Source organism: Nannobrachium achirus (assembly GCF_963921795.1).
Source record: "Nannobrachium achirus genome assembly, chromosome: 9".
NCBI classification, from domain to species: domain Eukaryota; kingdom Metazoa; phylum Chordata; class Actinopteri; order Myctophiformes; family Myctophidae; genus Nannobrachium; species Nannobrachium achirus.
This window is the reverse complement of record NC_137818.1, coordinates 31,668,606-31,681,342: the sequence shown is the minus strand read 5'-3', so window position 1 is coordinate 31,681,342 and position 12,737 is coordinate 31,668,606. Positions and strand designations below refer to the sequence as shown.

At 42.6% G+C, this 12,737-nt stretch overlaps 1 protein-coding gene across 1 annotated transcript in view; it reads right to left on the bottom strand.

Moving 5' to 3' along the window:
- Positions 1-4,134: 4,134 nt before the first annotated feature.
- Positions 4,135-12,737, bottom strand: part of c1ql4a (complement component 1, q subcomponent-like 4) — a gene marked incomplete at its 3' end in the record, with an annotated part of 8,879 nt that continues 276 nt past the window's right edge. Inside the window, exons 1-2 of the mRNA XM_080733245.1 lie at positions 12,465-12,737; positions 4,135-4,314 (exon numbers count right to left, since the gene is read on the bottom strand). The exon at positions 12,465-12,737 is cut by the window's right edge and continues 276 nt beyond it. Of these exons, the coding sequence (XP_080589371.1) occupies positions 4,135-4,314; positions 12,465-12,737 (453 nt within the window). The remainder of the gene's footprint in view (positions 4,315-12,464) is intronic.

Genomic DNA, 12,737 nt, shown 5'->3' with positions numbered 1-12,737 from the left:
ATGGGCCTCAGTGCAGCCTGCCTTCAGCCATCTCCCCGTCCAATTAACTTTCAACTGGAATCTGCCAGGAAAGAGAGCAAGGGAGATGAGTGCAGGCACGGCATCGCACAGCTAGAGCCCACTGCTGCCTCCCCTCAAAAGCAACAGATACACCAAAGCCTTTAAGTCCAGAATGCCATTAACTTGCAACTTTAATTAAACACTTCCCTCCTCCTTTACGCCAATGATCCAGGTAGCATTCAAGATCCACTCAGTTTTACATGGAGATTATGTTTGTTTTTTTTTGTTTTCTCCAGGATTTGGGGACTGTTAAAAGTAGAATCATGAATATGGATGGCTCTCAGAATTGATGTGTGGATGGATATGTTTATAGAATTGGAACAGCTTCAACAAGTTACACACTGACATATTATTACTGCATAACTATTAATAATTTATATTTAATTTGTTCTTTTTCATACAAAGACAGAAACATATTATTTAGCTATTTTATATAATCTTACCATTAACTAGCTGTATAATTACTATATGTCCCAATACTCTACATACATATACTGTACAGTAGTGTTGAATAGCTGTCCACTCTGTTTTACATGGAGATACCATCAGCATCTGGGGAGTGTATCACAATCTATGATTGTTGTCCCAGCTTGTTTAAAATATCAAATATGAAATTACAGCAATTTATAGAAAAAGTAGTGTATGCTGAGAAAATGATGAATTAAAAATGTACAATTATTTTTTTATTTAGATGATCATAGCATACAGATTATAGTAAATGTTTTTGTAGGACTGGTAATCAAACCAAATAAGGTTGGGAGTAATCATCTTATGACGTTGCACAGCAATTAAATTGATCAAATATTATTTTTGACGAGTATAGTGAACAGTTTCCCTCAGATAAAACAACTTGAAACGGAGTAGCCTGATTTGGGGTTTAGATCAATTCAATACATAAATTATATATTATCTCAGAGTAGAGTCACAGTCAAAATGAGAGCTAGCCTACTGAAACGGCTAAAGCAGTCATTAAAAGATTGTCACTGCATTTCAATTTTGAATTCACAGCAGTAAAATGTATATTAAAGAATAATCATTCAGATGTTGATTAGCATACTATCACACAAGGTAGAGTATAAATTCAATTCTATTAGATGGCTGTTACGGTATGTAACATTCACCATAACATGCTCAGGACATTGTGTCCAGAAAACAACAATACCTACCTGGACAAATGATGTTCCATATGTACAGTATGCACAGTATGTGTGGCCAACTGGCCATGCACAGCATGATGTTTATAAATATTCCACTGTCAGGTGGCTTTTATGTCAGATTCCCTGCAGTTCATTTCTTCATTTTCTTGTTGTCTGCGGTGTGTAACAAGATCAACATTTAAATTGTTTTAATTAGTTATAAGCCTGTTAAACAACCTATTCATTTTGTACAATTGATCACCATTGTAAATGAGCACACTGTATGTTCAGTGTATTTTGGGGCACTTGGGTATATTATTGGATCAAATCAATAGATTCATGTTTGCTTCTTGCCTGGGCAGTGCCTTAAGATGCATTGGAAATCCATATCGGAGCGGTTGTGGTGGCTCTGGTCCTCCATTGTTGCTTCGATCCCTGCCTGTTGTATTCAATTCATTGCACCCAGCCTTTCCATTTTATTTTATTTAGTTGTATTTATTTATTTGTTTGACAGTGTGTGTGTGTGCGTGCGTGCGTGCGTGCGTGCGTGCGTGCGTGTGTGTGTCAGGTGAGGACAGGCCGTCCCCCAAAAACACTTAAGAACAGCTAATGACGCAGTGTTGATATATATATTTTTAATAGCAATTCTCTATTCAACCTATATAGCATTTCAGTTATCCCGTCCCAAGATTACAGTTTTTATACACAAGATGTCACTTTGAAAGGAAAGGGTTCCTCGAAAATAATGCACTAAGTTGGTATGGTGGCATTATAATCATGTCTGTAATTTACTGTACAACATTTAAATGTCAGTAAAACACTGCAACTGTCGTTTCTATGCAGCACATACTCTCATACATTATCTACATAACATTACTGTCCAGGTCCACTCACTCTTGCACACACATTCATACACTTATGCCTGATGTATACTTAGCCATACGATGGTGTCCCACATTGAAAATAGCAGAACCACAGGCTCAGAACGCATCGCACTGCAACGCGTTGTGTGCTTGTAGAGTGGACTGTTTTTGGTGTGGGACAGTATAAATTACATACTCATTGGCACACATGAAACATCAATAAAGCACTTGGTCATGACAACTGGCTTCATCACGCAGACAAGTCGCTTAACATCCATAAAATGTGTTGTTGCATTGTATTGTTTTGTGTTTTCAACTTGCTGTGTGGTATCCCTCGGAATAGGAAAGGTTGGTCAACTGTTCATGTTCATCCACATAGCCTTAGTTATTTCTTATAAGCAGCTATCTGTAGCAGAGGGATTTTAGGCTATTTAGATTCTATTTAGATTCAGGGATTTCCATTCTAAACACAATCATGTTTGAAACTGGTGTTGAAAAATGGACAGGTCATGTGGTCAGAAGTCCTGAGTGTTAATTTAAGTATGAATTAAATTTACACTCAGAGTTTTTACAGTTTAGCGATGAGTAACAGCAGTTAAACGGGGTGTCTAAAAGATTAGCTCTATATTATGATAGAAGGCCTAATTGATGTGATAGTGTTCAGTAACTGGGGTCTCCTAATCCTTCCAGCTCTCTTTTTTTAAGATTTGTTTTGGGGCTTTTATGCCTTTATTAATAGGACAGTAGACTGACAGGAAATGGGGGGAGAGATGGGGAGTGACACAGGCAAAGGTCGTCCGGATCGGGAATCGAACCGGCAACGCCGCCAGGCATCAATGCCTATGTGGTATGCGCCTGGACCAGCAGCCAGCTCTTTACTAAACAGAAAATACAATTTCAGGTCACGATACAAATATTATCCAATCTGGAGAGAGAGAACCCCCACAAAGATCATTCATAAACGTTAATTGTGTTCCAGTTCCAAATTTATCTCCTCGTTTTTTACTTAATCACTTCCAATTTCACTTGTTTATCCTGTATCCTGTATGAGTTATCTCTCCTGATTGGACACAATTTGTATCCCGACCTGAAAAATATACTTTATGTTTACTTAGCAGCTGGAGAGACAGGGAGACCCATATTACTGAACAGCAATAGCAATGGTAACAATTATTGCTATCAGAATATAGAGCTATTGAACACTTATTTAATATAGATAATAAATAAAATGTCACTTACACCCCTTTACTGTAAAGGTTTAAAGATGCCATATCTTTGCCTGCTCAGTAGGTAGTAGGCTACTGATTAAACCCATTCAATGCCAGCTTTGCATCAAATAATGGACAGCGTGATAGAGTTAAGTTATACTGTAGTTTTCACAGTCAGCCAAAATGGCACATTTTAGAATATTTTATTTCAGAGCCGTGACGTGCATCATAATGTCCACCTGTACTGTACTGCACTGTACATAATCTGAAACAGATATTTGAACATGATATTTACACTCACAAGGGGTCAATAAATGCACTTGATTGGATGATTGGCTCAATAACACACAATTCCACCTAATTCCAAGACCTTGACTCCACACCTTTTTTGTCTGTGCTGTTGCATGTGTGTGTGTGTGTGTGTGTGTGTGTGTGTGTGTGTGTGTGTGTGTGTATTTGTGCCTGTTTGCATGTGCATATACAGTATGCTTGTTTTCCTTTGTAGGTGTACATCATGCATACACTGAAATCCTGAGTGTTATTTTACATTCAGGGCCCTATGTTCGTCGGTGCCTTACCCCCTATTCCTAAACTTCTTTGCCTTGTTTTACTATTTTGAAAAACATTTTAAAATACTTCAAAAATCTAATCTAATCTCCATCGACACGTGAGCTTGTAGATCAGCTATTTGAACTGTTTAAAAATGTTTTTCAAAAAGTAAAAAATTACAAACATGTTTAGGGATAAGGGGTAAGGCACCGGCGAAAATAGGCCCCTTGGGGTTAAATGAACACTCAGGATTGGTCCGTGTTTGTTCATTTTGCTGCTTTCCCAAACCACTCCTTGCTCCTCTGGGCTCCATGCCGTTCAGTCCGGGTAGATGAGGAATCCAGAGAAGGTGCTGTACTTGTTGGTGTTTCCTCCGTGGACCTTCCCTCCGTCCAGCTGCACACACACCTCGTCACCCACGTCCAAATGCAGGATGACACTGTTGGAAGCGTAGTCGTAATTCTGGTCGGCGTCTTGAGCAATGGCGCTGGCTCTTACCTGTCGCGCACACAGGGGACACACAGAAAGACAATTAGAACGTGGACGGACATGAGCAAACACTTGTGAATGTCACGCTGCCACTCAATGTCCCCATAACAAACAGCCCTGTCCTCTGTTCTTCTTGAAATCCAATCCTTCCTACAACTACATTTCCGAATGATTTTCCGAATGCCTGGTTTATACATGGTTACACACAAGTGTCACAATGTCTCACAGCGCAACTCATTGTGAACGTGTATATTTGCTATTTCCGATGCAAAACACCCTAATTAACTCAGACCACATCGCTCAGTCTCTATATGTAATCTATCATGTCTCAGCCTCGGTCATCAACAGCCTGTGACATCGCTACCTGAACAGGTTTGCATGCGAGATAAACATGGCTGGGGCGGTGACCTTTGACCCCTGGCCAGACTGAGAACACAAGCGTAGCATCTCGTATTGATCAGGCGAAGCAGCTCTGCTGTGGGCGAGGACTCGGAGGCCTGCAGGACTGAGTGAGATTTGATTGGGTTGCAGAGATAAGCAGGCTCACAGGGGACAACAGGTTGTCTACAGGGAAGCTAGCGAACGCTAGAAGCAGCAACAGCATCTTGCTGTGTGGCTATTGACCTGTTGCTTATGATCCTCGGCCAACTCGATATGCATGATATTGAGTAGCTGTGCTGGAGTCAGACGGTTCTGCATTTGCATGCTGTTTGCGAGGCCGGTGTTATTGACCCAGTGGCAGTGGATCTTTACTTGTTTGTTAACACATTTAATTGGGTTTACTTGTGTAGACATTTAAGCACGCGTGCACATGTGGAGGATTTGTCCGCTTACGGTTTTACAGCCTTTAAATCCTACAAGGTATAAGCCAAGGCTACAGAGATGCCTCATTTAATGATTTCAGGTGTAAGGTGTAACCTTCTCCAAATGTATGAACATTATTTAATTATGGTACATACAATATGCAGAGCTTATAAAATGCTGAAGAGTTGTGCAGCACGGAAATATACTTTTAAACAAAAACTGAATGACTAGATTTATTTTACTGAACAACCTGTTTTCATTACCATGCTAAAATTGCCATGCCGTTTTTCCAATACATGCAAAATAAGGTGTCATTATACATTAGGCTGCATGGTTAACGGCTATCCAAAATAAGGATGCATAAATAATCCTGATATACAAAACACCTATTTTATCAGACATAATGTCAACCATCAGCAGCCTTGTGTCTGGTTTTAGTGTCCATCCATGCTGGGAGCACTCAATCTCTGTCAGTGACCAGACACGCCACGCACATCTCCATGACACCCGGAGAATATGATCTGCACCTCAACTACTGTCATATCACTCTGGGGTGCTATCTCTCTCTCCCGGGTGAGCTCGGTCCAATTGAAAAACAGTCAATTATAGAGCAACGGTGTCTGAAATACTGTGACTTTTCCCTCTTTAAAGAAAAGCTTATTCTTTCCCCACTTTCCCCTCCAGTTCCACACAGCACCTGTATTGTTCACACCGTCAGCATTGGAGTTGTTTTCCCTTGCCGGGTCAGTATCTGTGGGTCTGTTTAAATGAGATGCAGGTCACGGATGCTGCATCCGACATAAAGCGCGTCGGCGGCCGCCGGTTAAGCGTGTCCCTGTCCACTCTAAACCAGATTGATTAAGGGAGTGGGGTGGTCTATCTCCTGGGGATTCGCAGCCCAGCTACCACATGGTAAAACTGACCACAGCCATAGCTCCGCTACAATGAATCTAATGAAACAACTCTGTTTCATTAGAGCTCAGGTTCTGGAGAGCCTAAGCACTACATCTTCCTGTGGTTAATAGCTTTATACACTGTATAAACCAAAACAACTGAATCAATTATTTGCTCCCTCAAGCCTAATATGGTGCACTTTGTGTTATCCGATCAGCCTAATAAAACAAGGAAGATTTTCTTAGGTCCTCATAAGACCTTCTCTCAAATAACAACACCAATCCGTTGTCATCTGTAAAGGTTATATCGTCGTTCCCCTTGACATCTGTGGCAACAGCCAATATCACATTTGCATCTCTGGCTGCTTCTGACATTGATGTGGATGTTGTGACTTCCTATTGACACTGGGCATATGTCATCCTGCTCAACTGCTCATTATGGTGGCCAAACAGACACACTTTGCATTTCAGCAGAGAATGCATCAGGCCACTATCAGATTTCTCAATAATAGCCTACACTGAATATCCACCATGTCAATACAGTCATATTATTATTCTTTGGTCAATCTATGATGATCGCTGCTTCGGCTGATGTACTTTAGTATATAGAGGGTATGGACGTGACATCATCATCATACCCGGAAATTATGCAGGAACGCCTGCCTGAGTGGCAAAAAAATACTTTCTGGCATTGACATCCCATACATCCAAAAAGAAAAGTCCTATTTGATTGCATTAAGCGACGTTAACCGATGTTAAACTCACTTTGCCACTCAATTTGCCATTCACTTCATGCATGCACATACCCTCTATTGTAGCTCTCATATGTGTGAAAGGGATGATGCAAGTCATCAATTGAGGCAGGCACAAGACAAAGAAGCACGAGAGGGCCATGGACTACAAAAATAGCAGACCTACAAGCTCATAGTGTACTGTATAGTGATGCGACCGACACATGGTGAGCTTGATATGAACCAGGCTGTATGCTGTGGTGATCCTGGCTGGGACTGGGTGGTAAGGTTGTGAGCCGCTAGGCATGGGCCCCCGGGGCTTGCCTGAAGCAGACTTCTGTCTCTCCGCTGGCCCTTTCATTACGTGTACACAGCCTGTGTTAAACACACTTGGGAGGATGGAGGCTGGTTGTACAGGAGAGAGGAATAGGGATGAGGGCAGCAGTAACATTCTCTATAGAACCAGAGACAGGGAGGTAAGACAGACAAGGATAGAGAGAAAGAGAGAGAGAGAGAGAAAGGAGAGGGGGAAAAAGGGGGGGAAAAAAACAAGGGCCAAAGGGAAAGGAGGAGGATTGTAGAGAGGGGAAGGAGGAGGGCTAGAGTAACAGACTGATCAAGCGAGGCTATTTTGTGAGACCGGGGAGATGTGAGGGTATATGAAGTCTTGTTTTTATCCATGGTGCTGTGCTCCACTGGTAATAAAACTGACAGGATTCATTCGCTGTGATATACTGACCTCTTAGAGCGGAGACAATAGAAAAGTAGCTGTTAAACTTACCTAAGGGACCCCGGCACATGGCAGGCTTTGGGGGGGCAGTGGAAATAGAATATTTATTGAATAGGGTTTCTCTCTCCTCTGGGGGGAACAGGGATTACTTGGAGACAAGCTACTGTAGCATAGAAATGTCCCCCAGATTGTTATTGATATTTTATGTTATAGCCTATAGTACAAAAAACATCTCACTTGTGAGTATAGTTGACTGAAATAAATACAGAGTGATTCTTTCAAAGGCTCTCTCTCTCAAAGATGTCTTTTCCTCTGTAAGACCAACCGTTCGCAGAGTCTCCATAGAAAGAATGCCTCCCTGCTGCTCCTTGCTTCAAAGGCTAATTAAATTTCAGGTCAGGCATATCTGTGACTCTGAACTGGGGAAGTTAATACAGGTACTGGTCATTACAACAAGCGATGACATTTTAACACTACTGTGTGGAATAGCTTGACCTTTAACTGATCTATTAAAAGAGCTTATGACAGGTGAAAAACCAAGGGAGAGATTATATCGGAGCTGCGGCAGTATAACGTCTATTTGTCTACTTTGTATATTGTATTCATAATACCAAATATATACACAGCGAAGCACTACGGGACCATAAATTAATAGACGAACAGGCCAACACAAGTTAATGAGGGGTAGGGAAAATGCTCTGTTGAAAAAATAAGCATGACATATTACCCCTCTGACATCTTATAAAGCATACCAACATTAGCATAGTCTCATGCTCACTTAATAACCTTTGCAACCAAACTGGAATATTAAGTAGTATACACCTTTTATATCTCCTATGATAAATCAGTAATAGAACAATTATGCAGAGTATACGTTATCATCTGTAGATCCGCCAAGTGCCTTTAAAGTTTACACATGTAAATGGTGTCGGAGAATCTATTAAACACAACACTGAAGTCATCCTGCTATTTGGAGACATCTGATTAAGCTGTCACAGATAAACTGATATTACATGCCTATTTAGTCACATGATGTATAGTAGGCCTATCCGATTCATAACAGTGGGATTAGCGCTGTATCCGTGGAAAGCCATGTAATCAACATGGGCTTATTAACGCGATGACTTGTTTATTGAGCAAGAATGCCGTGTAACTGTGTTAAATAAACGTGTCATCACACAAGTGGAATTGTGCCGCCTTGTTACAACATGAAAGAACCCGAGGTGCAGACCCTTCAATCACGAATCCCTCCTGACTCCACCGCGGTGCCATTCCACAACGATGTGTGAATGTTAGATTGAGGTGTGAGCGGATATGGGCTCAAGCGAGCGGGGATTTAGTGAGATGTAATGGGTAATGGATCTACAGGAATCACATGGAAGCCCTGCCTGTCACAGCCAGTACACCCTTCTCAGAGCCTGAAGCTGTCGCATCAGATCACGCTACAGTCAGGTCACCTGGCTGTCACCGTCTGCCGAGTTTAAGCCACACATCAACCATGCATAACCAAACGACAAACCCAGTGAATACAGGTGGACATACAGTACATGGGAAATGTTCTCTGGGGGAATCCTGTGGGATTGATTGACTGTTGTGCTGTTTGTAAACTATGTACAGTAACAGGGAATGGCTCAACGAATGTATAAACCCAACGTCTAGACCTGTGGTTCCCAAGCTTTTCAGGCCACGACCCCCCCATAAAATAATCATATTTAATCTGGGGGACCCCCCACCCTGACAAGCACTTGGAATTGTAGGCATTACATTTGGTTTGACTCTGTTCCACAGATACTGTATTGTGAAAAAGCCGAACTACAAGCTCACAACAACGATTGTGAGCTTGTAGATCGGCTATGTTCACAATGTTTGCCTCTTTCTTCGTAATATTCAACAATGTGGCCAATTTGGCATTAAAAGTGTGTTAAAAGTATCCTAATTAAATTGTAAATTTAGAAATGTGAAGATACCCTAATACACTTATACTGTATTTTGCTTTGTTTACTGTTGTGGGAGGAAACAATGTTGCACATTAAGTAAATCATCTGGGGACCCCCAAAAATAATCTGGGGACCCCCCTGGGGGTCCCGACCCCTAGTTTTGGAACCACTGGTCTGGACCTATTTTCTCATACTCCAGGCAGCCTTGATCACTTGTCAAGCTTGACATGCTGAGTGGGTGTCCATTGGTCATCGGGCCTGATCTCATCGCGGCCTTCACCAGCGGCCTCCCAGAAGCCTCGTCTACCAGCCTACTGTCTCTATACCGCCATCAAGTCATCTATCTTCCTCTCCTCCACACCCCTGATCTCACCGCCGTCTCACTTGTCTTCTTTTGCTCTGCCTTTCACTGTCATGTAGTGCCAGTGGATGTCTCAGCATGTCTCACTGTCATGTCCTGTCTCTCTTGTTAGAGGCACACTCACTGATATACGCAGTGAGTCGTGTTGACTGGAAGCCAAATAGCTCCAATCGTATATTAAAATTACCGCTCTGCAGTGTTACATTGGTGATTCAATGTTTGGGCGGGGGGCAATTTGAATGACGTCACACGTCACAGGAGTTTACAGGATCAGACAATGGACTATTGATGTGCATACAGGCTCAGTCTTTTGTCAAATCACCCTGGTGTGACACTAAACGTTGTCGAGGTGTGAACTTTGGGGTTGTTTTGCATCGATGCTCGGCGTTCAGGAGTGAGAGGCGTGACACTGCGAAGAAAAGATACGGGATGGCGTATACCGTACACGTGACCGAACCAATGCAACACTGCCGGTCTGACATCGCCCTGTAATATCACAAGCCCACGGAAATGACCATTGGGGGATATTCTGGCACACGATGTGAAAGAATATCCCCATATATATATAGCGTGATGTAATCAATATGATGTCATAGTACTGACGTCATAGACTGGCCTGGACTCCATATCTGGGCATAAAATGGACACAGACAGAGATGCTGAAATCTCCATATAAAGGTACGGGCATAAAGGGACACGAACAGGTTCTCGTGCAATAACAGGTATTGTATGAAAACACAGGAGATATGGAAACTATCTCAATTTATATACTGGCTAAAGATAGTTGAGATTGACTTACAGGGGTTGGAAGAGTAACAACGTGAGATAGGGTATTGAAAGTATTGCATAACTGGGTGGGGCATACGACTTGCGTGCTCCCCGAGAAGGCGATGCACCACCCAAAGCGTACGCATGGCAGTATAGCACATTTGGGACTGCGTTTTCTACGGCTTTTATTTTTAGGAACCATTCCTATGGGCAGCCAATGTTTGATGAAGCTTAGGGAATCTACGGCAATGGACAAAAATGCAGTCTTATTCTACAGCCAGGAATGCAAACTGTCAGACACATTTAGTGAACACACGCCACTGACAGACACTCACACGGCCTCGGGCAGCACACTCTCCTGCCTTAGGGCTCCAGCATAACACCAGATATGATCAGACACTCTGTAGCATTTGATTTAAAACGTATTTCCACCTAAAATAAAACTAGACTTTACTCCTTGAGTAAAGTCCTGTTAGGTGATAACTCTTGATTAACAGAATTGTTTAAGAAGCCCTCCTGATGGGCATAATATGGACCCGGGTGAGGTTAAATAATTGAGTTGAGTGAAAAGATAATTAATGGAGAATCAATGGACAAGCTGGGGAGGGGTTGAAAAAGAGGGCATAGCTGGTGTTCAGGGGATCCAATCTAAGATGTATAAATGATTTAGCAGGTTTGAATGACTTGAATGACAATATAGGACATTAGACAGGCTGCCTTAAACACAGTCACCATTGTAATCGTGCGTGTATGTAGTCAAATAATGGCTGACGATACACCACTAACTATATTTTAACAAATTGGACAAGAAAAAATGTAGATGTATTATGGTAAATAAATGCTATGTATGTAATGCACCTGTTGTTATGTGGTACAACTATAGACAGTACACCAGCACATGACTCTGGGTTGATTGATCCCCAGAGATCAATATACCATAAAGGTGTCTGTCTGTCTGCCTGTCTGTCTGTCGTTCCTTCTGTCTGTCTGTCTGTCGTTCCTTCTGTCTGTCTGTCTGTCTGTCTGTCTGTCTGTCTGTCTGTCTGTCTGTCTGTCAGGTTTTAAGGTTTCAAGATTGGAGGTAGTTTTTCAACTCAAGTCCTTCATGAATGTAGAAAGTGACTGGGAAAGTGTTTCTTGAGTTTTGAGTCCAGTGCTGAAATCCCTGTGATTTATCCCCCAACACCTCCCCCATCAGCCCCTCTGTCTTTAATTAGTGTCTGGGGAATGAGAGAGTGGATGAGTGCACTGTCAATTTTACATTCATTATTTATTTAGCTGAGGTGTAAACGAACTGGTCCGCACACTGACAGACATTTCTCCCGTGCTCTTTTGCAGTTCTGTTTAGGTGATAATCAAGTTCTGCGTATGATACTTACTAATTAGACTGTTCCTTTTGGCAGCGATGCTTCCTGCCACTTGTCATTTTGCTACTGTACGGCACATGTGGGAATGCAAATATTTGTACGCTGCGCAATCCTGGGTGCCGATTTAAACCTGAGAGGGTCCATTCCTACACTCTTAGGGTTAGATTGACACTTTCAAAGTGTAGTGCATGAATTTCCCCTAATGAGGAGGGAGATTGCTACTTCGTTCTCCGGCTGGCATGTTGCTGCACGCGCTATGTGCTGTGAATCTGAAGTGCTCAATGTTACAGAGGTGAATGTCAGTCAATGGCATTGAGGGGGTGGTCAACACTGGGAAAAAAAAAATATATATATATATATATATCTGGGCAGTTCCGTGTGTCTGCATACACATCTGCCCCACGGCCTTCCTCGGGCATACAATACATACATGCACTGCTTGTGCTCTCTCCCACACACATACACACGCACACAACACACACACGCACACACACACACACACACACACACACACACACACACACACACACACACGCACACACGCACACACGCACACACAAACACTGACCTGTCCGTTCTTCTTCAGGTCGGCCCACATACTGGTGCCGTCGCCGCCCCTCATCAGAACATGGTAGGTGAAGTAATAGATACCAGGCAGAGGGCAGGTGAACTTGCCAGTGCTCGGCTCATAGTAGTTGCCCACATTGGTCACTACATCGTCAAACTTCAGCACTTCGCTGCCCTCGTGCTGCTTGCGTAAACCTGCATAGAAGGCGATCTTCGGGGTGTAGAGGGAGGGAGCGTAGCCGCCGGGCCCGGGGCCTGAAGGACCCTGCGGCCC